Source organism: Wolffia australiana, chromosome 4, assembly GCF_029677425.1.
Source record: "Wolffia australiana isolate 7733 chromosome 4, ASM2967742v1".
Classification (NCBI taxonomy): domain Eukaryota; kingdom Viridiplantae; phylum Streptophyta; class Magnoliopsida; order Alismatales; family Araceae; genus Wolffia; species Wolffia australiana.
The window spans coordinates 8410259-8435221 of record NC_135838.1 but is presented as its reverse complement, the minus strand read 5'-3'; the positions used below and the strand labels follow the sequence as shown (position 1 = coordinate 8435221).

The window sequence follows — 24963 nt, the reverse complement described above, 5'->3', positions numbered from 1 at the left end:
TGGAGAACATGCCCTCTCAATACTAAGGTTGGGGTTGCATCTGAGCCTTTGTCTTCCAATTCTGGACCCTCTGATCACCTTGGGCAACTTGTGGTGTCTAAGTTTGATGTAGTACCTTCATAACCATAATTCTAGTTCCATACTCCCCTTTGGTTGAATCAGATTCTACACCCAGTATCTTTTCTTCTTCTCTCATGAATCTGATAGCTTCTTCTAGGTCTGGTAATTTTTCTTGATTCAGTATCTAACTTTGCATACTTTCATATTCAAAATTCAGACCCATCAAGCATTTTTATAGTCAATTTCTCGTGGTCTACTTTGATTCAATCTGGGTTCTAGATAAAGGGACAGTGGTCAATCTCTCTCCAAATAGTTTGTAATACATTGATGTAGGCAGTAGGGAATGAAAAAGGTCATCTGTCACGGTGACCGTCACGGTGACGAAAAATATTTTTAGGCCCATGACGGTGATGGTGATGTAATGACAGTGATGGGTGACATGACGGCGACAGAGGGTCTCGATCCTGTGGCATGATGGGACAGCCATCATGGATGATGAGGGTGACAGAAATTTGAAAGCATGAAAACAGGAAAAAAAATAAAATAAGGGGTACTAAAATTGTGTTATATTTTAAAGAAAAGGAGAGATACTGAGAGAGAGAGAGAGGGAGAGAGAGAGAGATCGAAAGAGGGACAAAGGGAGTGATGGACCGACAGAGAGAGAGAGGGAGCAAATTTCAAATAGGGAGAGAGAGAGGTTGACCAAAAGAGAGAGGGATAGGGAGACTGAGAGAGAGAGAGAGATAAAGGGCATTTGAAAGAGGGAGAGGGAGAGAGATTGACCAAGAGAGGTAGAGGAGGAGAGAGATAGAGAGATCAAAAGGGGGAGAGAGAGAGATTGACCGAGAGAGAGGGAGAGGGGGAGAGAGATAGGGAGATCTAAAGAGGATAGAGAGATTGATCGAGAGAGAGAGAGGGAGAAGGAGAGTAAGAGAGAGAGAGAGGATGATCGAAAGAGGGAGGGAGAAAGAGATTTACCGAGAGATAGGGAGAGTGAGATCGATAGAGGGAGAGAGAGAGAGATTGGCCAAGAGAGATAGGCAGATGGAAAGTGAGAGAGGGAGAAAGAGAGGCAGAGGGATAGTGAGCGGGAGAGAGAGGAAGACAAAAGGAGGGAGAGAGAGTCTCAATGAGAGAGAGGGGGGGGAGTCTATCAAATAATATTTATGAATTTTTAATCTCACTCAAAGATGTATGACAGAGAGTAAGGTTGTCTCTCCAGGGATTGGCTCTTAGAGATAGAATTACTTAGTGAGTTAGAGAGCAGGTGCAAGAGTTTCTATGATATCAATACAAATAGGAAATGTTATTATCATTGTTATGTACAATAGGGGCAGGAAAATGTGGAAGATATCTCTAAAAATGGTTAAAGTAAATAGTAAGAGGTAGTTAGGATGACGAGAATTAGCAAGAAACAAGGAAGGTAGAAAGGGTTGTTGAAGAAAATCAAGAACACTAGTAGGTGTTTGTAGAAATACCTAGTAGAAAGAGAGAGGGTTTACATAGGATTTTATAAAGAGAATTTCCCATACCGATTTTATTTGTAGCTCAAAATGTGTACTATGCAAGTAAATTTAGATTAGAAAACTTACGTAATTTTTATAGAATTTTTAGAATTCAATTTCTGGTAGAAAATTCAGAGTAAACGTTCTGAAAAGACTATGAATCTGATTTATTCGATGAAATGCCTGAAAGAAGAAAAGTAGTTACATAGGAAACACGAAGGATTTTTTGTATTTTATATGTAGAAAATACATAGAATAAGCTTTTTAGTTTTTAGAGTTTATAGGTATTTTAAAAGGTTTTTGAATTGGATGAGAAATATTAAGAAAAATCAATTAAATTTGCATATGAATCAAAGCGGATCAGCTGTTCGAGGAAATGCTTACAAGAAAGTTGTATTGCATATGAAGGTCCTAAATGATGCAGGATGGCTAGGACTGATGTGGGTAGGGATGACTAAAGTTCACCTAAGGAAGGATAAACAGACCACAAATCAACATAATCGATTTGAACGTTCAAATCCAGAGAAAATGATGATGGTGCAGCCCCTTTCCTCCGTCGAGAGGGAGATGAAGGCAAATTACTTATTAATTTTGAATGTCATTTTAATTTTTTTAATTTTCCTAAATAAAATAAATTTATAGAAATATAAAACTCACTCAGATGTGTAGTTAGAGTAAGGTCGTCTCGACAAGGACTGGCCTTTAGAGGTGTATTTAATAATTGAGTTTTAGTTAATAAGTGGTAATAATAATAAGGATAATTAGTATCGTAAGTGATAAAATATTAAGCATATGAGAGAATTAGATGTGGAGGAGAGAATACAAAGTATTATTTATAATAGTTATAGGTATTAGTGATAATAAGAAAGTAGGATGTTGGGATGGATTAATAGTGGTAGGGTAAAGGATGATATTAGTATAGGTAGTGAAGAAGTAGATAAGGCTAATAAGATAGATATAATAATAAGATAGTATTGATAGAATATAGGAGGTAGTTATAATAATAAAGAATTTTAAGACTTAATTATATAGTGAAGAGTAGTTTTATCCTTCGTAAGAAGTAGGGAGTTACTAAATACGAGTAATTTTTTTAATTAGAGGAAAGAAAAAAATAATAATAATGGAAATATAAATTTGATACAAAAGGAACAATTATTTAATTAAATGTAGATAAGTGAGCTAGAGAAGTATTTATATATGCTAAGACTTTAAGATTAAGAGAGCTAGGGAGAGACGAGGGAATTACACAGGGGAAGGCGGCGTCAATGGTTATCCTCCACGGAAGGTGACATCGTGGAAGGAGACCGTCGTGGCCAGTGGCGATCCCACGTTCTAAGCTAGACAAGGAAAATGGTAAACTCCCGAAGGAGGAGGGTGAGAGCTAAATGAAAAGACACGTTCAAATTCAATCAATTCCAAATGGCTCCTTGGGCATGCCTTCCTTTATATAGGGTAGGGGGCATGCCCAATTGGGCCAAAAGGAAGGAGCCGTCTCGTGACAAGCGGCCTTCCCTTAACAAAAAAAAGTCAATGAAAACAAACACATAGGACAAGGCCCAAACAAGAAAGGCCCATCCACAATTCAAAAATAAAAATACAAACATGAAAATACAATAAGAAATAAAATGATCCACTGACCGTTGTCAGGTCGTATACTTGAATGCTGGGTCGCAGACGTTGACTCGGGTTGCTCGAGGTGGTTGATGGCATCCTTTGACGTCATTGATGAGATGGTCCCCCATCAAAAAGTTTGTCACCCGACAGACGAGGGGGGTCTAGGGATCATACAGCTTCAGGATGTCCAAGACACGCTTCAGAAGAAGCTTGTGTGGCGTATGCGTACCACGAGCTCCCCGTTGGGGAGTTTCATCCCGGCCAAGTACAACAAGTGGGCTCGTAGAGAGTTGGATATTCAAGGCCCTCGCAGATGGCAAACTTGATAGTTTCACTGGCTAGATATGGCCAATGTCACCCGTTGGCATGTCGGTCAGGGTGCGATTAGCACATGGTATGATACATGGCTTGTCGATGAGCCTTTAGCCCGCCAACCCCACTTTTCACCCCACCGTCTGCGATTGACCGTGGTAGTGCTGCTCATGGGCAACACATGCCTCCTTTGGGAACTTCGTGGCCTCCCCTTAGACATGTTATCCCAAGCCCAGAGTACTCTCATCAGGACCACTCACGACCGTCCTATTTAGACGCTTACTCTCGATGGGTCCTTCTCTTGCCTATCCTCTTGGGAGCATTTTCGCAAGAAATCCCCCATCCAGCATTAGAGTCGCCGCATATGGCATCCGGCGATCATCACTCAAGTCTCCTTCTTCCTTTGGAGACTCGTGCATCGTGGCCTCCTAACTGATGATCAGGTGACTCGTATCAGTCACTCCCTCAGTTCGCGTTGGCAGTGTTGTCCCGCATCTCCCCAAGCTGAGATTATAGCGCAAGTTTTCTTCCATAGTGAGATAGCCCTAGACTATTGGCGCCAAATTACACATCATTTGCGCCCACTTTTGCGTAACCCTTTTATTCTAACACCGTTAGAGTGTTTTGGCAAGATTTTTCTCTCGCCACCACACTCTAAGTGGAGCCCATTCCTTCACGTCACCATAGCTTACTTATAATGGGAGATCTAGAAAGGGTGAAATTCTTCTCGTTTTGAAGGGACCCCCATGCGAGCATTGGATATCATGTGACGAGTCCAGCAATAGATACGACGCACTCATCATCTTATACCGCCCCTCGCCCACAGCTCAGCCCTCACATTCGGTCTTATTCGCACTTGGGGCATATCGGTGACCCTTACCCCCATCTCCATACGGCTACAGCTTGTCCATTGGCACCCACCACCAATTGGCATCCTCAAGTTGAATGTGGATGGTACGGCAAAAGGGAACCCGGTACCAGCAGGAAGGGGTGGTGTCCTTCGTGACCACACAGGGAGTTTTCTCTTTGCCTTTTGTCTTTTTATGGTATCCAAACTAACACAGCAGCTGAGGCTATGGCAATTCATGATGGTTTGCTCCTCTACAAGGCACGAAACCTTCACAATGTCGTCGTAGAATCAGACTCATAAGTGTTAGTAAACATGCTCTGTGCAAGTACCTGCTCCCAATGGTAGCTGCAGGAAGTATGGCAACCATGTGGTATGCACTCAAGCCCCTTATACTCTTTACTCCTCTTGGCAGGAACTCCCTCAGGCAGTCCGTGGTTTACACCGCGTTGAGCTCCTCGGCTTGCCGGCTCTTCGTATGCGTCGCAATTTGTCAAAGGATAGATCCCGTGACTGGCGTATTGCATGGAGCATTGGAGGCGGGGATGGAGGACCATCCAGTCGATCATGCCCCGATCCGTCGCCAGCCACGTCGTGAAGCCTGAGTCGACATGAAGAATCTACAGTTGCACTACCAAGCTTGAGAAGCGACATCGTCATATCGCTTTGTGTCGTGTATCTTTACGTTCTTTCTTCCTTCTGTCGTCTTTGGATTATCGGGAGGCCCATCCTGCGTGAGTACCAGCCTCCCCTCCTACGTGTTTTTATTTTAATTATGTTTAATTGTCATCTTTAGGGGGAGGAAATCCATGTTGGGCTTCTTCTCCCCCTAAAGATCTCTTTTAAGGGGAAAGCCCAATAGGTCTTCCCCTTAAAAGGAGGCCCAATTGGGCCTCCATAACTGCCACTTCCCTTTTATAAATAAGAGTGAGGGGTGGACGTGGAGGCCAAATCATTGTGTTGAAAAAACATCCAGATCGTGTTGTTCAATTGGCAGTTACTTTCATGTTGTTGATCGTTCTACTTGTTCCTGAAGAAGAAGTGTGGATTGTGTTCAAGAAGAAGAAGCGTGTTGATTGAGGATTCAAACTTTGAGAGTTCCTTCGGCGTTCTCTCGGAGTTATTCTGTTCATAGTTATTCGGCATTCTCTCGGCGTACTCTCGGCGTTCTCCGACATTCTTCCCGACAAGAAAGAGTAGCTCGAACTTCCAACCAGAATCGTCTGGTTCTGATAATTGTGGACGGGAATTGAATGTGGAAAGAAGAATCTTGACGTTTGTATCTCCATGTTGGGGGTAATTTGTTGTGATATTCTCCTTCCCGGAACTGGGTTTCGGTTGTCAATACCTCTCCAAAAGGAATCCCATTTTCCACACTTCTCTACGGTCGGTCATCGGAAGTAATCTACAGTGCTCCCAGCAAACCTCCTCCGCAGACTTCCACAGATTCTGACCGTGATTTGTGTCACCGCCGTGCTTCTAAATCTTTGATGGAATCAACTGTCGTTCAGCGTCATATCAGACAAAATCTGTGGGGAAATTCCTAAGACATCTGATTTACTGTCGAACATCTCGATCGTTAAACGCGTGGCGAGGCTTTCTGGGAGGTGTTGACCACGGTGGTCTTTGCTGTTTGCCGGTAAATCCACGTGCGATCAGCGGAGGGTCTTGCTGTGGTTGTTGAATCCCGCACCACCGTAAGAGCTCTCCACCTGCAATTAAAGTTATCTGTGTATCTTGCTCTCGGATATCACTATCCGGTTGTTAAATTGCGGCGGTTGTTAAACTGCGTTTGGTTGTTAAATTAAAGTCCCAACTGAAGATTTTTTAGTTTAAAGACTCTGAGAATATCACAAAAAATAGCTTGATTTTCACTGGTTTCGTGATACAATCTGCTCCTTCGTCGTGTTACGGTGCTTCGGACGGCCGCCTTCTCTTCTGGCTATTCGCCGGTTGTCTTGCTGTTGACATTGACGGTCCGCTGAATCGTGCAGTCAACAGGCTCACCACAATTTCATTTCACTGATACCAGCCTGAGGAAAATTAAGAAACAAAGGGGCCACTGATCTTCGAGCACCCTCAAACCCATGTTCTACCTTCTCCCTTTTTGTCTTCCAGTATTATTATCTTCCCCAGTGCCATCCTCGCTTACTTCATGGCCTTGAGTGATTTTAATAATTGATATAGGACTTAGCCACCACGATTGTTTTAGGAAATTATCTTTGATGGTATGTGGATCTGATCGATTACATTGATAGTGTGGACGCTCTTGGACAAAACCGTTCCCCCCTCGTCGTCTGTCAATTTGCTCATATGAGTCATTGGGAGCTTGATCACGACAAAACCCGTCTGTGTCATCAAATTGAGTTACATCTCGGGTCATCCGACGACTGACGTGCTTCTCGTTATTATTCTCTAAAATCATATACGTTAATTCATAATATTTTATTGCACTTAGAGTCTACCATTCTGGACGTAACACGAGGTGCCAATTCCGACCATCGTGTTACATCAGTCGGGAGCGCTCGCCCCATTGCCTGACTGATGTCCCGCCCCGCACCTCAACAATGCCACCTGTTGCCGGCAGGGAGAGCTCCACACACTCCATGCATCATCACTACTGCAGAGGGACCTTGGGAGACGTCGATACAAGCGCCCTTCTCCGAGCAACTGCCAGGTATCACTTATGTATCTTTTTTTTCTTACACATGGCGTGGACGAGTAAGATCCGAGTGTAATTGGGATATTTATGCTTGTCCATGCCTATAAACGCTGTTAAATAATCCATTTCATATATAAAATCTCCATCGGTGGCATCCAGGGCACGGCTTGATCGATCTATGGGCACAACTGTAGGGTTCGACATACCCGGCACCGTGTATTTTGCCATTAAAAAAACTATAAATCTCAGCTCATCCATAAATAAATAAATATATATCAAACAAATAAATAATGAATCAAACTATTCGATGGACTCAAAAGTGAATCAATTCAAAGAGTATTACATCAAAATAAGTTGTGTCAACATTTTGTGCAAGACATGCACACAGAAACTAAAAATATATATATGAAATTTAAAAAAATAATAATATTAAAAATATATATTTCTCATTTCCACACTTGATGTACATCTTTTTATCCAAATTTTAATTCATATTTTTGGATAAATCTTCCCTTTCTCATCCTATACTTGTTATTAGTTGTCAAAAGGAAAATGTATAAATACTATTGAATAAATATGAGATACAAAAAACTTGTTTAATACCATTTAAATCACCTCTTTTTGACCTTATTAGTCCTTGTTTGGAGAACCATTATTTTCCCTTAAATATTAAGGTGATGTAAGCTAGAGAATATTTGGAATAAAAGTGAAATAAATGCATCTGCAGGACACGTCACATTGAAAAGAGAAAGGATATCAACGTAGCGGGGCAATTTGGAAGACCACGTTGTGCATTAAAGATTCTAAAATTAGTATATAGCTTGTTCACAAACACATTTCACAGTGTGATTAATGCAGACACTTTGATGCTGAAACATGGGCCTACTTTTTGGAGTTATCAAAGCAAGGGACCCTGAATTGATGTGATGGAGGCACAGATGATTAAGAATGAAGAAAAACTGCAACAAGAAATTATCCACCTTCCCAACTTGATGTAAGACAATCAATATCAATCTTGGAGCTGATTTTTTAAGGGCAACTCCATCATTCTACCCTATAAACATCTATGCCCTTATAATCTATAAGGAGATCTCTAGAAACCTTTAAAACTTATCTTGGAATTGCACCTAGTTTGTAGGCCTAGGGTGATGCCGGACGTCATCTCGACGTCGCCCGGTCGTCACCGAAGGTATGGGTTTGGTGTCGTTTTACTAACTAATCGGACTACGACGCAAGACGTCGTCCAATGTATGCGAATGGACAGGTGTTAATGACAAAGTAAATGGACGAAAACTCTAATGTAGTACGTGCATGCGCTGACAACCAAAGAATTGCCGTTCCAGAGAAGTGACGGGTCGCCTGAGCGAGGCCTGACGGGCCTCCTGAACCTCGCCCGAAAGGGTCGAGGACGAGTATGTCACCGAACGGGGAATTCCCGCCAAGGTGCTCACACACGACGGGTGTACCCGACTCGTACCAGACGGGTAAAGACTCTCGTATAATTTAGTCGTCGTCTCAACCTGTCTCACACTCACCTATCTAACCCGAGCGCGGAGGAGGCAAGTCGAAAGTATACTGAAGAAGATAAAGGACGAAAAGGAGAGCGAGTGAAGAGTACCGTCGTCGCGCTGGCGACAGATTTTCGTGCTTCGGAGGTCCGTAAGAGGTGCTAATGCTGAAGGTGGGGCGAGGCCGGAGAGATCGGGCGCGCGAGAGCAGTCGATGTCGACGGCAGATTCGTCCGTGGACCGATGGCGTGTGTTCGCAGCGTGCAGATATCCACGACCCGTAGATCTTCCTGAGATCGCGAGCGCCGGTCGGTTATGAATGGTGTAGAGTCGCCGCAGGCAGTGTGGGTTGACGAGATTGGGTCGTCGTGAACAGGTGAGCAGAAGAGTGAAGGATGATGTTTGGTGTAAAGGAAAGTGGTGGTTCGGTTGGCAGGGCAAGAGTTGAAGAATAGGGGAATTGGTGGAAAGGGAGAAGGGTCAAAAGGCGTAGGGAAAAGAAAGGCAGAGAAGAAAGACTGGTGGAAGGGTCAAAGGGCTGAGAAAGGAAAAAGGAAGGCGGAATGGTTTAACGGAGAGGAAAGAAGGAAGGCGGAAGGGTCAAAGCGAGTGAAAAAGTTGGGAGGCGGAAGAGTCAAAGGGCTGAGATTGATCGGGGAGAGAAAGAACCAGGGGAAATGGATAGGATGGCGGAAAAGGATCAAGATCGGGGGGGAAAAAGAAAGAGGTGGTCAGATGGCAGAGAAAGAGAAAAGAGAGTGGGAAAAGTCAGATGGCGGAGAGAGAAGTGAGCGGGGGACAGAGACCGGTCGGGAGAGAGAGGAAAGAGAGCGGGGAGGAGACCGGTCGGGAGAGAAAAGGATGGAATGGAGATCGACTGGGGGAGAGAAAAGTAGTGGGGAAGGGGTGGAGAAGGAGAAGATAGGGTCAACGGGCGGCGGCAGGTCGATTGGGGGCGGTAGTCGGGCGAAGGGCGGCCGCGGCCGGCCGGAATCGGCGGCGGTCGGGCGGCGGTCGGGCGGCGGATGGCGGCGGCCGGCGGCGATGAGAGCAGTCGGGCTGGCTGCTCCCTCTTTCCTCTTCTTTCTTCTTTCTCTTCTTATTTCTTCTTCTTCTTCTTCTTCTTCTTCTTCTTGTTCCTCTTCTTCTTCTTCTTCTTCTTCCTCTTCTTCTTCTTCCTCCTCTCGATCGTGACTCTTCCCACTTCTTTGAAAAATAACTGCCAATTAGGAAAGAGTGGGTCCCAGGACGCCCACCCCTTCCCCTTATATAATGGGTGAAGGTGGGCCTCCCTTTAACAAGAGAAAATCAAGAGATTAAGGAAAAGCTGATAATGGGCTTGTCAGGCCCATGTGAGGGAAAGACGTCCTCATGTGGGCTCTTCCCCTCACTACACGACGACGCATAAAATACGAAACGAAAACAAATGAAACGAGACGAAATGAAACAAGAGCAAAAGGGGAAAAGTGGCCGCTCCGAAGGTGACGTGCGCGCGCGTCATGCCGAGTATTTGAACTCGGGGTCGCGTGTCGCTGCGGCGGCTCGTCGTGTCGGCTGGACACGTGGCGGGCTCGATGACGACGGTGGTTCCTCGCGTGCTGGCTCGATGACGTCCGGCGGCTGTTCTCGTGCTGGCTCGATGACGTATGGCGGCTGCTCTCGTGCTGGCTCGATGACATCCAGTGATGCTGCGCCATCATAGGGAAATAGGTAGTTTTGAGATCAATTAATGTTTTTTTTTAAGTGTTATTGAGTTCAGTGAAGGTTTAAGCCAGACGAGAACTACATAGATTTATTTTAAAGCAGTGAATGTCTTATCCTAGTGGTAGATAAAGATGCTTTCATGGGTTGTGTGTTGCACTTACATTGTCGCCACGTCCTCAACACCCTCAACACCCCTATGATACATCCACCTAAATCCCCTTTAACTACATCATTCAACATTAATCATGCACATAATTCCATCATCTATCCATTCTACTGTGCTATAGTCAACACCATCCATTTTATATATACTCGTCTATACATATATATAGCAATATTTACTTCAGCACTTTTTCTCCTTTCATGATTCATGCTCTCTATCATTCAGCTTTCTCTTGTGATATCTTTCTTCATTCACGGCCCTCCCTTATCCCACATTTCTTACAAGTATTCACAATCCCTAAAAATATTAAAGACCACCTTCTAATCTCACCAGTTCCCGCTTCATTGTGTCTCTTATATTATATATTATCCATTCTCATCTCCTAATAATATTGAAAAAAAATTTAAAATTTTAATCTATTTTTCCTGTTGATAAACCCCTTTCCATCTTATCTAATCACATATTATAGACTGAAGGTGAAAATCAATTTTGGTGATTAAACTCAATAAGCATACTCAACTACTAATAAACCCCATAAAAATGAGTTAACCTCCATTTAGAGTCTATATATTCTACATTTCCTAACCTCTTCTCCCAAAGGTAAAAACCACAAAATACTAAATAAATTCCAAAGCAGCAAAAAAAGAATGAAAAAACTATATATCTTCTAACTTCTATCATAATTAGAGCCAATTTTGTAGAAGTTTCCACCCAATTATCTTTGTTGTCGTTCTTATAGAATAGTACAAGGTATGAAATTGGATATAGACTTTTCTCATAGTGGGATGTGAATGTTGACTTGTGTTTTTGTTGAGGTGAGTTATCAGTATTTACCATTATAACTTCTACTACTATCCCAAGTATGAAGATGCATGATTAGGATCATGAATTGTACCAAACTACATAATAGGGGAGTGCCTTGAAGCCTATAATTCCAAGTGACATCATCCATATATGTTTAATTTACGACCATCCTAAAGGAATAAGAAAATACTATGCCTCTATATATTGCAATTGATAAGGAACTCAAATCACTTAAGTGGGGGGGTACAATATCATGCATGTAAATGTGCATTAAAATATTTTTTGTCATTTAATATTATTTGTTATAATTATATTTAATTTTTTCACAAAAAGTAATCCTATAATCGTTCCTATTTTTTCGTGAGGGACTCTTGGTTGGAAATAATAAAATCGTTATGATTCTCTGAGGAAGAGAATCGAGCTTCAATCAAGGGTTCTGCCTGGGAGACAAATCAGCTGGAAGCGAGTTCTCAATTTCAAACTCACTTACCAACAATTTTGTAAAAAACTAAGTTGGATTTAATAAATTAGATAAATCAATCCTCACTATTACATAACTCCACTGACCCAATGTTTTGGACTTATGGATGGTTAAAAGCTCTTTACTCACACAGTTTGTTTGTTTGTTTGGTTCACAGCCCTTTCTAACACTTTTCTGCTTCTGGAACATTTTGGTTCCCCCTAGAAAATTTGTATAAATATGGTTAAGACTTGTTCAAATCTCCCTTGGGTGACCTTGTTTCATTATTCTTGGAAAACTTGATTTTTTAATGTTAAATAGAGTCATAAAGTATAATATATCGATTAAATAATACAAGGATTTTATCCATGAGCATGTTACAGGGAAATGTCATTGTGTTGACTTTTTTCAATTCCATAAGGTATTAGCCAGATCATAATCAGATGGCCTGCAACACGTATATATACTGAAGGTCAATCAAAATACAATGGAGGTCAGTGTGAACAATCGTTAGCATTTAATCGCATAACATTTGAACATGCACTGGCCATCAATCCAATCTTGATTGAGTCACAAATGATATAAATAATTACGCATCAAACCACAAATCCATCTCACAAATATGCGCTAATGCATGTTGCTATTTACCAAATTCATTAAGACATGATTGGATATCTTCCCTATGCTTGAATACTGACTCGAAGCTAAAAGACTTGGGCCACAAATATGTCATATAATTTTACAAATGAATCAAAACACATTAATCTATCACAATGGTGCACTCGTGGAACTCTAGACATGATATTTAGATTAATCCGCCATTGATCAATGGGCAGATATTAGCCAAGGAAATGTAAAGTGACTGTGAAATAACCAAACATATATACATATTGAGGCTTATAAAAAATAGAAAATCCAGTTATCTGTTAAAACAAGTTTAGTTATTTGACAACGAAATAAATACTTTTAGTAGAAAGAATTGTCAGAAACGTGTGTAATTTAAAATTATATGATGTACCATCCGCCAAGACAAATATTGACTAACGTGATAATTTGAATTCTATGATCGTATAAGATATTGAATGTAATTAAGTTCAATAAAAACCATTTAAATTATCCTTCATTATTCGAATGTAAGTGATAATAGATTTTGTCGCTACAGGTAATAAGAATCTTATAAGAGACTTAGAGAGCAAGAAAGACGAGATTAGAAAGAAGATGGGGAGAAAAATATAAGGAGTGAGAGAGGAAATAGGCTGACAAGTTAATCAAGACTATGAATAGAAGTATTAATAATAACAGATTAAGTAATCGTATCCAGGGAAGGTGAGAAAAATATAAAAGAAAATACGAGAAGAATAATAAAATTTGAATTTTTATGCATGCCACAACCACAAGTGACTTTGCGATGGTTGTATTTTTATGACTCTCAAGATATGGGTCTTAGAATTTTAATTTCAGGAGCCCCAGCACTCTTGAGGCAACAAATTTTATACAACGGATATCGCTAGACTTATTTGTCCCCTCAGTCTATGTAACTTCATTGCTCAATGCATCGCCACCCATTTAACTTATCCAAGTCATGCGCAAATTGAAAATCAAAATAAAGTCAAAATAACCCAGATGATTCATATCTGAGAAAAAAGGGAAATAAATAATAGGAAAATATAGTTTATTATACTTTAATTTGTGAGAAAATGTTTACGTAAGAATCAACGAGTCTCACATTTTTCTTGTATTCTTCTTCAAAATTTTAAGAATTTAAGTTTTACAACTAAATTAATATCTAAAATCTTACTCAGGTGTCCCTTGTCATTTCCAACTTAACAGCATCCATCATAGTTTCTTGGAGATCATACATTTCAATAATGTCCAATTATAAGCCAGAAAAAAAAGAAAGCATTGTTTTTTGTTGCGGTAACCCGAATGATATAAAGGAACCAGGTTTTAAAAAAATAACACACCTCGAAATTTCTCAATGGAGGGAATATTTATCATCGTTTATTAGAAACAATGTGTGTAAACAATTATGTTAGAAAAAATGTGTCCATCATTCAAGAAGGAAAAACTAGTGTACAAAACAGCGATCTGGGAAATTTATTTTTTTTATTTTTTCATTTCACTATAATGAATGACCAGCCGCTTCACAGTGTATGGAAAAAATAACCTGAATCTTGAGACGATTCCGTATACGATGATAATATAAGCCAAAAAAATTTCCTGTCTTATATTGACAGAATCATCCTGCATGAATGGACAAACAATAAACCCATCAGACTCGTTGCCAGTATAATTGACAAATAAAATTTATATGGAATGGATAAAACAAACATTAAAAACGTTATCATGTCGACTCACCAGAGTTGACATCATTCACTGCTTGCACATCCTTAATCCTTGTCGAATAGCCAGGATATTCAACGGTTTAAATATATATCTCTCAAGACGAAAGGATATTTCCTGAAACAACATGGCTAAATTAAAGTTATAGCCAGAACTAATCTCAGAAAATTAAGTGAAAATGAAACCCAAAAAGCGAGAATACCTCATCCAAGTAATTATTGGACAGATTTTGGCAAGTGAAACACGTATATGAGGCGCGCATTTGACCTCATTATGACCTCATGAGAGAAAACAGCAGTCTCGAATCTTGAAAATGGCTTTCACTCCTTAAAGTCCATCAAACGCATTATCAAACTTGAAATAGATCAAGGATCATCACGAAGTCTGACCCACTATCATATCTACACTGTGGAACACAGGAATTCTACCCTCTTCAATCAATCGGACTAAATCGGAAGAAGTGTGCATATCTCTGTACAGCTCCCTCAACGAATCTCTCAGACGTTCATAATTCTTACCAACTGGGCTAGAAAATTCAAACTTTTGTATCATCTTATGCAGAATTCTGAACGCCTCAACTGATTTTCCTTTCAAGGCCAATGAATGCAGAAAAATAATGAAAATAGAAACGTCTGGCTCAATTCCCTCCCCATCCATCTCATCGAAATATGCCAGAGCAGCATCAGGCATCCCACAACTGCAGAGGCCATGAATGAGGGCACTATATGATATTCTATTAGGGCTGCATCCTTTCTCCCTCATCTTCGTCCAATAAGCCAGAGCATCATTGGGTTTATTAGCACAGAGAAGCCCATGAATTAAAATGGTGAAGCTAACCACAGTAGGGGACCTCAACTCATCGTTATCTATTTCCGAGAAACTGCGCAGTGCCAAATCAAGATTGCCATGCTTGCACCATGCATTCATCATCACATTGGATGTGACAACTGAGGGCAATAATCCCTTATCTACCATCTCTTTCAGAATTTCTTGGGCCTCTTCCAGTCTTCCAGCATTGCAGAACCCACTTATTATAATATTATGGGCAACAACATCTGGAAGATACCATTCTGAAGACACTGTACGGAAAACTTCAAGCGCCCTGTCAACATCTCGCTCATGGCAGAGCCCATTGATGAGTGCAGTGTAAGTGATCATGTCGGGCACAAAACCCACTTCAATCATTTCGTCGAGAAACTTGCATGCATCCTGTGAATTTCCCACTTTGCAGAGCTTCTTTACAAGAAGAGTGCAGTGCTTTATCCACGGCGCATGCCCATGCTTTCTCATTATCTTGAGGAAATCAGCAGCGCCTTGAGCATCCTCCATGTCGCAAAGGCAGCCAAATATGGAGTTATGAGTGAATTGTGACGGCTCAAGGCCCAATTCAGGGAATTTCTCAAGAAGATCTACACTCTCTTGCAGTCTATGTACCGAGCAAAGCGCAGAAATCAAGTCATTGTACATGAGGAGATTCCCTTTGTAGCCACTAGCAGACATGTTATCTACGAGCTTTTGGGCTGTTTCTAGCTTTTCAGCCTTGCAAAGCCCACAAACCACTATGCAGAACGAGTCGGCATTGGGTTGAACCATTCTCTTGAAGCTGAATTGATTTTGAGGCACTTCAGCTGTTTCTTTACAATTCCCCATCATCAGATAAACCAGCGAGTGAGCAGATTCCACAAGTCCATGATTAACAAGCCCTTGCAGAACGCCATTATAGAGAAGAACAAGGCTACCCAAGCCCACACCTTCTCCATCTACCTCAAGAATACGCCTCGCAGCAATGAAATCCCCGGCACCACATAACGATGAGATCATCTTAGAGACTAAAGAAGCATCTGGGAGGATCTCATTTTCCTTCATCTCTGAGTAGAATTGCAATGCTTTATCCAGTTCTCGCTCTTCACAGAGCTTAGAGATCAATGCGCTGTAAAGGGCTAGATCCCCTTTAAACCCAGATTCCTTCATCTTCCCAAACAAGGCAAGAGCCCTGGAAAAATCCCCCTCCTTAATCAACCCATGAGTCAATATGCAGAAGGTCTTCTCATTCAAATTCATACTTCTTCTCTCCATTCTCTCAAGCAGCTCCCATGCCTTCTCAACCTCTCCCCCTTTGCTGAGCGACACCAAGAGGAGAGTGAACACGTGCTCATCAGCCCATCCTTTCCGAAGAATCTCTTCAAAAACACCCAACGCACGATCAAACTTTCCTGAATTACAGTAAGCTTTCAGAACCGGCGTCATGGTGAACTTGTCGATGCGCATTCCCAAAACCAACATGTCAGCAAGCCTAGATTCCACCAAATCCACCCTCCCTGTTCTTGCCAAGCCCTCCAGCAAGCAATTATACGTATAAGAATTGGGGAAACAACCCATGATTTCGGCATTATCAACAAGAAAATTCGCTTCTTCCACCAAACCCTGATCGCCCAAGCATCTAATCAAGAACCCCAACGCACCAGGAGTCATGTAACAGCGCTTCTCGACCACCTCCTTCGCCAGAGACTTCAACGGATCCGCCCTCTGCGCGCGCGAGAGTATACACGCCATCGCATTATAAGTATAGCAGTTGTGCTTGTACCTCTCTTGCCGCGAAGACCAGACGAAGAACTCGTGCGCCCTGCGCCATCCCTTCAATCCTTTCAGAACATCTTCGACGGCTTCCGGAGTTAGAATCTTCCCAATGCAGCGGAGTTCTTCCTCGTTGCGGAGGTTTTGGGGCTTAGAAAATTCCTCGAACAGGTGGCGGGCTGTGTCCGAGCTCCTCCGCGAGGCCACAGAGCAAAATCCGCACGGTTTCAGCCTCCCATTGCCGTTTGATAGAAGGTAAGGGAAGAGGAAGCAGACTATTTGGTAGCTCCGCAGCGAGATTCCGCCTGGCGTGGAGCAGGAGAGGATCTTCCTTGCGAGCAGTGCCGCCATGGCCGGCCGCTCTCGAGGAAAACGATACGTTATATTTTTAAGTTTTTCGACCCTTTGTTGACTCTCTTTAGTAAGTTGAGACTTTATTATTATGTTGCTTATATTTTTGTACATGTGTTAATAGTTCTAACCCTTGCTTAGGAGGAACCCATCTTGGCCCGAATGAGATTTCAGCCAGTCCCGTTTTTGGCTGGGCCAACCCGTTTTAATTACTGTTTAAACCATAAAAGTTTTAAATAAGTTTAATTATATTTTATCCAAGGTGGAGCTGACCAGTCCCTTTTTAAATGTGTAAGTCGTTTTGATGTTTAAATGCCATTTTTTCTGAGAAGCCCATCGCAGGCCAAACTATATTTGAGATGGCCCAGCCAAGTATGCAGGTGATGCAGACAGGTTACATGTAGAGAGTGACGGTTTGGTCTCAATATCGGTTTTTGACCAAAACCTCGACCTATACCTAAACTTCGGAATGACCTCCGTAAAACCTACGAGTTCAGTCACCAGTACCGGACAAGATAAAATTTGAAGTTAAAAAGTTTTGGTCAATAATTAGGTCAAAATGTTAGTTGAAAGAATGGAGCATTTAATATTAAAGGGTAAATGCAACATTTCTGTCATGTTTTCATTTCTAGTCAAACAAAAGTTTGGGATGGCTTATATATAACAAAACTTCGTGAGGGAAAAATTAATAAAGCAAAATAGGTTCTAGAGCCTTCAAAGATATTAAGTCTTAGTATATATGACCTATAAAAGAGTAGTGGCACATATCGCAGAAAAGGTTAAACCCAGCATGAGAGAGTTCCAATTCAGAGGAGTATAAAGAACTGGTGACTTAAAATTTACTCCTAATTCAGTATGGTTTTTTTTTCAGGTTTATTGTTCAAACTGAAACGTCTCAAAAACTTTTTTCTAAACCCATGAGTCATGAACCCATGGTATCAGTTCAGTATGGTTAAAATAGGGCCAACCCTAAATTGTGCGACGAGTGTTTCTTTTTCTTGCTCACAAGTTGCGACATCACGTCTGATAAACTCAAATTTAGGATTAATTGTGTTGTTGTTGATTTGATTTTAATCAATAAATATTTTAAACCAATACTAACATAATAAATCTATATACTGAATGAGTAAAGATCGTCTCCACATGGAATGAATCTTAGGGATTTAACTACCTGAAGATCGTGATTAGGGTAGAATGAGAAGGGATACATATAGGGTCAGAGGTAGTGATGCAATGTAAGCAGTAAAATGAGATGGGTGGTAATTAGTTTTAACTAGGGTTTGATGGTGAGTGAGAAAAAAAGTATGTAGATGATCCAAATAAAATGAGTGGAAATGAACGAGTAAGAGATGCAAAGACATTAGGGGAAGTCGGTGGATGTCGGATATGAGTGAGGAAGTAGATAGAGGAAGATAGTAGTTTCCGTTTTATTCATTAAATGGAGAAGTGAACAGAAGACGATAACATGATGATGTAGATGATATGTGACATAGGTGATCGATTGTGATGGGTGATGATGGATGGTGAAGGATGATGGTGGAGTGGTGATCAGAAAACTGGCGTTGATATGGCTAATAAGTATGTTGGAGAAAAACCAATGTAAGAAAATAGATTAACCTTAGGTCCCTATGTTCCACTGGGATCAGGCAAACTTCTCATTTTGTTCTAGGCTTCTTCTTTTTTGTGGGTCATTTGTTCTACGCTTCTTCTCATGAATCATATCTGCTTCTTCTCTTCTTTGTTTACCTTATACAAGTTCTTGATCCATCAAGAAAACCCTTGATGGAACCTTCAAAACCTCACTCTCTTTTAATATACCTCTCCAGGAGGAAGTGAGCTGAAAGATATTTTTACTAAGATTGGGCTCAATTTATGGATCCCATTGCATGGACGGGCATAAGTGAGAAAGGCAAAGCTACCCTGAAAAATTCAGCTCAATCGACCTTGAGTTGGACAATTCCTATCTGTTGATTTAATCAAAAGATTCCTATCTCCTTGTCCTCGTCGGGGCCGTCATGTCACTTCTAGTGTGTTATGTCTTTGGTTTGGCATCAAATGCAATCGTTGGTGAAGGTTTTGTCGCATCATCTGCAATCGACGCCCAAGTCGTGCCACATGTACTTGTGGGAAAATACAAAGTTTGATAGGAATAACAATATTTAATTTTACTAATAAAAAGAGCATGTATGACATGGTGGCGCGTCAGTGCACACTGCGCCAGTGTGTGTTTCATTAAATAGCCAATGAACTTACGCATGTCTGCACCACATGCACACACGCTGCCATGCATCTCATAAAATGTGGGGTGGCAGTCACATTTAATTGACTTTTATAAAATAAATTAAGGGAATATGTATATTTTAAATGTGCCCTTCTTGTTCCTGGCGTGCATTTGTTATACAAATAGCTCCTTTCTTTCGTTGTGCCATGTCATCATGTAGTGAAAACAATAATGAAATATATGTTATTAATTAATTTCATTGTGGCGTCAGTAATCACAATGCCATAACGGTATCATTTAGTGATTGGCTAATGCCGATCATGATCTAGATTTAATGTTTGGTTGCAACCAATCATTCACATGAGTAATCTACTAATCGTCGAATGGTGCATGTGGCACGGTGAATTTCAAGCCCAAGACTACATTAATTATTATTAATTAAATATTTAAAGCTAATAAATATAAATATATATATATTCTGACTTAAAAAAGCATATCGTCATGAATTAAATGTGAAAAAATTCAGGAAAAAACATATATTGACTAAAAAAATTATTTTTTTAAAAAATTCAGACAGAATCCTTAAAAATATTACAAAAATTCATAAGATTCTAAATATCACTCTAAAAATATATTTAATCATTTTAGGCATGATGACATGCACATATAATAAATTTAATGCAGACAAACATGAATATATTTTCATTTGAACCTATTAAGAATGTATATTATCACCTTCATCATTCCTCAAGTCACGTCGTCGTGCATCTCTTGCATTGTCTCCTAAATGTCATACAGTCACTTCTTTTCTCCTTAAGTCAAGTGTCATGGCAGCGCGTGTCAGTGAATCATTGATGAAACCCTTTTATACCTCATAAATTTCCCTTTGTAGAGCTTTACTCGCTCCTATAATCGACCCCAATTTAACTTACAACAACTATTCAAAAATTGTATGATGCCAGCTGGCATGCGAGCCTTCTTACAGTTTTAAATAAATATTATTATTGATAATTTTTTACCCTCAAAAGTAATAAATATTTATAATTGTTTTGGTTTAAATTGGAACATGCCAACCAAAATGAGACTCCATAACCTTAATATCAATTATATAATAAATATTAGCACAACTAAACTGTATAATTCTAATTTACGAGGTAGAGACGGCAGGGGAAGAATATAAATTTTCCCCCTAATAAGTCGACATTTAATAAAAGCATTCCCAAGATCTTGATATATTCGATACGCCCTTGTTTCGGCAAAGCCCATTTAGGCGCAAACCAGATCTCAGCCCATTTGTTGAGATGGGCCTACCAGTCTGGCACGTGACAGTTACACGTGGCGTTAGAAGAAAGATCTGGAATTCTTCGCGAGATTTCCATGCCACCTGGCACACGTCCCATCCTCTAGTTTTGTCTTTTTTCAGAAAACTACCCACCGAATTCATTACATATTATTTAAACCCTCACAACACTAAATATCGTTCAGTAGGGTGAATTTCCGACCGCCCCAAACCCCTTGGGCGGTGAGCAAGTGCGGTTCAGGGGCGTAAATCCCCGATTTCGCTGTATTTGCTTTTTAAAATAAAATGTTGAATTTCGAATCTTAAAAGTGGAGAAAGAAGAGATGTGAGACGGGAGAGATCAGAAACGAGAGATAAAAGAGATAGAAGAGAGAGAGATGAGAATCGAGAGACAGGAGAGAGACAGATGCGAGACAAGAGAGAGACCAGAAACGAGTGATGAGAGAGAGATGAGAAACGAGAGAAGAGGGAGATTTGAGAGGGCGACAAGCAACGACGTAAAGAGGTGAAAAGAGAGAGAGATAAGAAAGAGATGAGCAACGAGTGGAGATTTAAGAGAGAGATGGACAACGAGAGACAGAGATGAGCACGCGAGATAGATAGATAGATAGATAGATAGATAGATAGATAGATAGATAGATAGATAGATAGATAGATAGAGAGAGAGAGAGAGATAAGAAGAAGCTGAGAAAGTAAAGTGAGAGACTAAAAACGAGACAGAGATTAGAAACGTTAAAAGTTTGAGAGATGAGAGATAGATGAAAAACGCAAGAGAGAGATAAATGAGATAGACCAGAGAAGAAACCGCGCGATGTGCGGGACGGATGCTCCGTACAGGCGCGAAGTATAGTTCGAAAATTCGAACCGCACCGCGCACCGACCGCACGATCCTACACCGCAGACCGCACAAATAAGGCCATCCTATAACCGTTGGGTCCAAACTGGATCAGGCCAGCCCATTTTGGGCCCAACAAAGCCCATTTTCAGCCCATTTTTCTGCGATTAAAACAAATAACTCCGATTCAAGAGAATAAAACTAGGAATATAATAAAAATTGGGAGGGCGTACATAAGGTGGATTGAAACAAGGAAAGAGGGCTTTCTTCTTCATTCCGTCTTCGTGTAGAGCAGCAGCCCGAGGAGGAGGCATTTTCCTTGCAGTCCCCACAATCCCGCTCTCCCCCGATTCTGAACCCTTCCCCAGAAGAAGAAGAAGACGAAGGAGAAGAAGAAGAAGAAGAAGAAGACGAGAGAAATTGGGAAGCCTACGGCGAGTTTCGCCTAAACAGAGAGAGAAAGGAGGGATTTTAGGGAGAGCCCAACTGCCCTCGCAGTGAAAGAGTGCGTCCATCGGTCTCAGACGGCCTTTTCCCCATCTGGGTCATTCTTGGGGACAAAGGGGGAAGCACAAAGGGGGAAGAACTAGTTGATGGGCAGCCGGGTTCTAAACTTGATATTGGTTCCTTCATTTTCTCTGACCTGATCCTTTCATTTCCGCGTGGTATTCCCGACGAGAGTAAGCTGCCGAGGCCGACTGAGAATGATAGCCATATTTTGGGATCTCTGATTAGAGGAAAGATCTGTTTTGGTCTGATATTCAGCGTTTTTTTTCTGGGTTCTGCTTCGATTTGCCTTGCCCGTCGCCGATGTTTCGGGGATTTGTTCATCGCCGTCTGATACGGGCAATGGATGATTGATTCTTGAAGAGTATGCAAAGTTTCTGGGTCGTATATAGGAGATGTTGGGGCTTCTTCGCGAGATTTCATTCATATTTGGTGGCTTAGGTTCTTCATCGCCTTCTGCTATCTTTAGTTGGAGTTTGCAAATTGTTAATTAAAGTCCTTGGCATCATGGATTCTCGAGGTTTTCACTCTTTGCGTTCTTCCCCGATGAGAAACATCTTCTGGTGAGAGTTTAGCTTTTAGATTTACTGGGGAAGTTGATTCCTCCTGATAATGCTACTTAATCATGATGGAAAGAGCTGATAGACGGCCGATTTTGTCCGCTCCAAGTAACAAGATCGAGCCCACTTTCGTTCCCCAGTGGCTGAAATCATCTAGTAATGCCTCGAGCCAGATTTCCAACGCTTCCTCTAATTCTGGTACAACTTTATCTTCTCGTGAATGATTCAATTTAATCATTTGTATTGATCATCTTCCTTTTTTTTACTCCGTTTTTCAGATGATCGCGTCAAGAGCAAGCCTTCGATGAATGGGAGTGACTTTGATGTGAGCGAAAGAAACTTACCTTCTCTGCGCAGAACTCTGAGCACAAACGGCTCTTCATACAGTGAAAGAGATCGGAACATTCAACTCAGGCCATACAGCAGCTTTGGTAAAAACAATCGAGACAAAGATTCAGATTTTCTTGAGAAACGGAAGCCAGGAATCTCGGAGAATGGAAATTCTGTGACTTTCACCCGTTCTAACGTGAGGAATAGCATCAGCAAAGCGTCGTTTGAGAGAGAATTTCCATCTCTTAGAAACGATGAGAAACATGGATCGCATGAGATTTCTCGGGTTTCGTCTCCTGGTTTGAGCAGTGCTGTTCAGAATCTTCCCCTGGGTTCAGCACTCTTGAGAGGTGATGGCTGGACGTCTGCATTGGCTGAAGTACCTGCAATTGTTGGGCTGACAGCATCGCAGCAAGTCAGTTCGATTTCGTCGAGCTCTTCGAGCGGGTTGAATATGGCCGAAGCCTTGGCTCAAGCTCCCCCTAAAGCTCGATCTTCACCGAAGGTCTTTTTTGTTAGTTTATTGTGATTTGATTAGTTTTAATCTTGATTTTTCTGACAAGACGTGGGTTTTTCTGCAGTTATCTGTTGATAGTCAGCGGCTGGAAGAGTTTGCTATAAGGCAATCCCGGCAACTAGTTCCTGTCACTCCATCGACATCTAGAGCTTCAGTAAGCGAGAATCTTGCTGTTTTATCCTTGGACGTGTAACTGTAGTATTTGTTTATCCTTGATTACAAATTGCGACGAAACGAGGCAACTTATCCTAGGGACAAAAGATAATGTGTTTCTTATTGCATGTTTATCTGAGACTATTGTCATGAGTTTTTGCTGTCTTCACAGTCATTGTTACTCATCGTGGAGTGTTATTGATGCAATTATGATGATAAGTTTTTGTAATTAATTTGTTATTCAGAATTAATGAAAATATTACTATCATTAGGTTCTTAGCTCCTCCGAGAAGCTGAAGCTCAAAGTTTCCCGAGGCGGCGCTGAATATGGAGTGTTGTCGAAAGTCGTCGGGCAGCCACCGCTGGCGCAGCTCGTTGGTCATGCTCTGCGTGTCTCCAAACCAGCCCCGGCCGGTAACTTCCACGTGCTGAACTTAGACAGGAGCAATGGCGGGTCGCCTGCTGGCAGAGGCCCCCAAGGACCGGCGACTCCTCCCTCGAAAGCGAAGTCTACGCTTCCCTTGAGATCGGAGGGCAGAGGAGGTGGCGTGCCGGTGACCGCTTTCGCTGAGAGAAGGCCGCCCATCATACAGCAGAACCGAAGCGAGTTCTTCAACTCGCTGCGGAAGAAGACAGCCACCGCCACCTCAGGAAATAGTCTCCCTGCCGAGTCGCCGGCTTCGGAGAAGCCCAACGAGCCAGACGTTGCTGGGTCTGAGGCTTTCGGAGGATCGAAGGGAGAGTCTCCCTCTAATGATACCCAGAGCTCCCCACACTCCAATGGACAGGAAGCAGAGAAGGGCTCTTCTCTGGACCCAGAAGAAGAGGAGAGACTCCTGAGGCTCTTCGGCTGGAAGGAGAATGCAGGAGAAGAAGAGGAAGCTCTGACTGCTGAGGAGATAGATGCTTTCATGGAGGAGGTTGGAGGACGCTTCTCTACTCTCGCTTCGTCTCTTCCCTGTTTTCTTCGGCCTTTTGATAGTTCTCTCTCTGTTTCTTGTTGTAGTATCAGAAGCGGCGGCCGGCATCCAAATTTGGCCTCCGGAACCTGAACATTTCGGCAGCCCAGGGTGGTGGAGACTCTGATGAGGGCTCCCAAGCTTCTCAGGGAGAAGGATGTTGAGGTCATATCTTTCCTTCCGGTGCCTAGAAGAGCTCCCTTTTTCTTCTTTTTCACTCATATGTGGCAGGGACAAGCTCCTTTTTTTTTGTCTCTCATGGGTTTAAAAGCATTATCAGTGGAGAACTGCTGCCAAAAATAGAGCTGTTTTCTACTCCTTGTTAATCTATCTGAGAGATGGTATCAGTAATGGCTTCCTATCCTTCTGTTTTTATGCAATTACTTTTTACTGGTTTCCCAAAGCTAGAAAATTATCTGCTCTTTAGGTGGTAAGCCCCGAAGGTTTTCCAGTTAATGGTTAAATATGAATATGATGGGCCATTTATTTTTTTCTCGCAACACCACACATAATATTTTTGTCCTTAAAAAAAATTTGATTAGCCATGTATTTTGAAAAAACCCACCGCAGCGATGTCTCATCATGTTGTGGTTCTCTTCAGATAGAGAGAGAGAAGTGCCAGAGATTGGAGGATTGAAATATCACATTGATTGGTCTTGAATAACCTCTGCACG

General features: G+C 41.6%; 2 protein-coding genes and 1 long non-coding RNA gene across 5 annotated transcripts; 1 reads left to right on the top strand and 2 right to left on the bottom strand.

The window, feature by feature from the left end:
* Positions 1–2707: 2707 nt before the first annotated feature.
* On the bottom strand, positions 2708–9729 carry LOC144701828 (uncharacterized). The gene is made up of 2 exons (XR_013581109.1): positions 8619–9729; positions 2708–7188 (listed from the first exon to the last, which is right to left on the bottom strand). It is a non-coding gene; the product is annotated as an uncharacterized LOC144701828 (long non-coding RNA).
* Positions 9730–13610: 3881 nt separating this feature from the next.
* LOC144701826 (Tetratricopeptide repeat (TPR)-like superfamily protein) lies at positions 13611–16950 on the bottom strand. 2 transcript variants are annotated; one of them, XM_078573599.1, is made up of 3 exons: positions 14185–16950; positions 13998–14113; positions 13611–13883 (listed from the first exon to the last, which is right to left on the bottom strand). In XM_078573599.1, exon 1 carries the CDS (start codon positions 16905–16907, stop codon positions 14358–14360), a length of 2550 nt encoding a protein of 849 aa, XP_078429725.1. In that variant the 5' UTR covers positions 16908–16950; the 3' UTR covers positions 13611–13883; positions 13998–14113; positions 14185–14357. The 2 variants fall into 2 exon arrangements, with proteins under 2 accessions (XP_078429725.1, XP_078429726.1); XM_078573600.1 differs by having other exon boundaries at positions 13998–14099.
* Positions 16951–21519: 4569 nt separating this feature from the next.
* Positions 21520–24617, top strand: LOC144701824 (uncharacterized). 2 transcript variants are annotated; one of them, XM_078573598.1, is made up of 6 exons: positions 21521–22333; positions 22407–22528; positions 22609–23165; positions 23242–23331; positions 23603–24250; positions 24337–24617. In XM_078573598.1, the coding sequence occupies exons 3-6, from the start codon at positions 22635–22637 to the stop codon at positions 24451–24453; spliced, it is 1386 nt and encodes a 461-aa protein (XP_078429724.1). In that variant the 5' UTR covers positions 21521–22333; positions 22407–22528; positions 22609–22634; the 3' UTR covers positions 24454–24617. The 2 variants fall into 2 exon arrangements, with proteins under 2 accessions (XP_078429723.1, XP_078429724.1); XM_078573597.1 differs by having other exon boundaries at positions 21520–22528.
* The last annotated feature ends 346 nt before the right edge of the window (positions 24618–24963 follow it).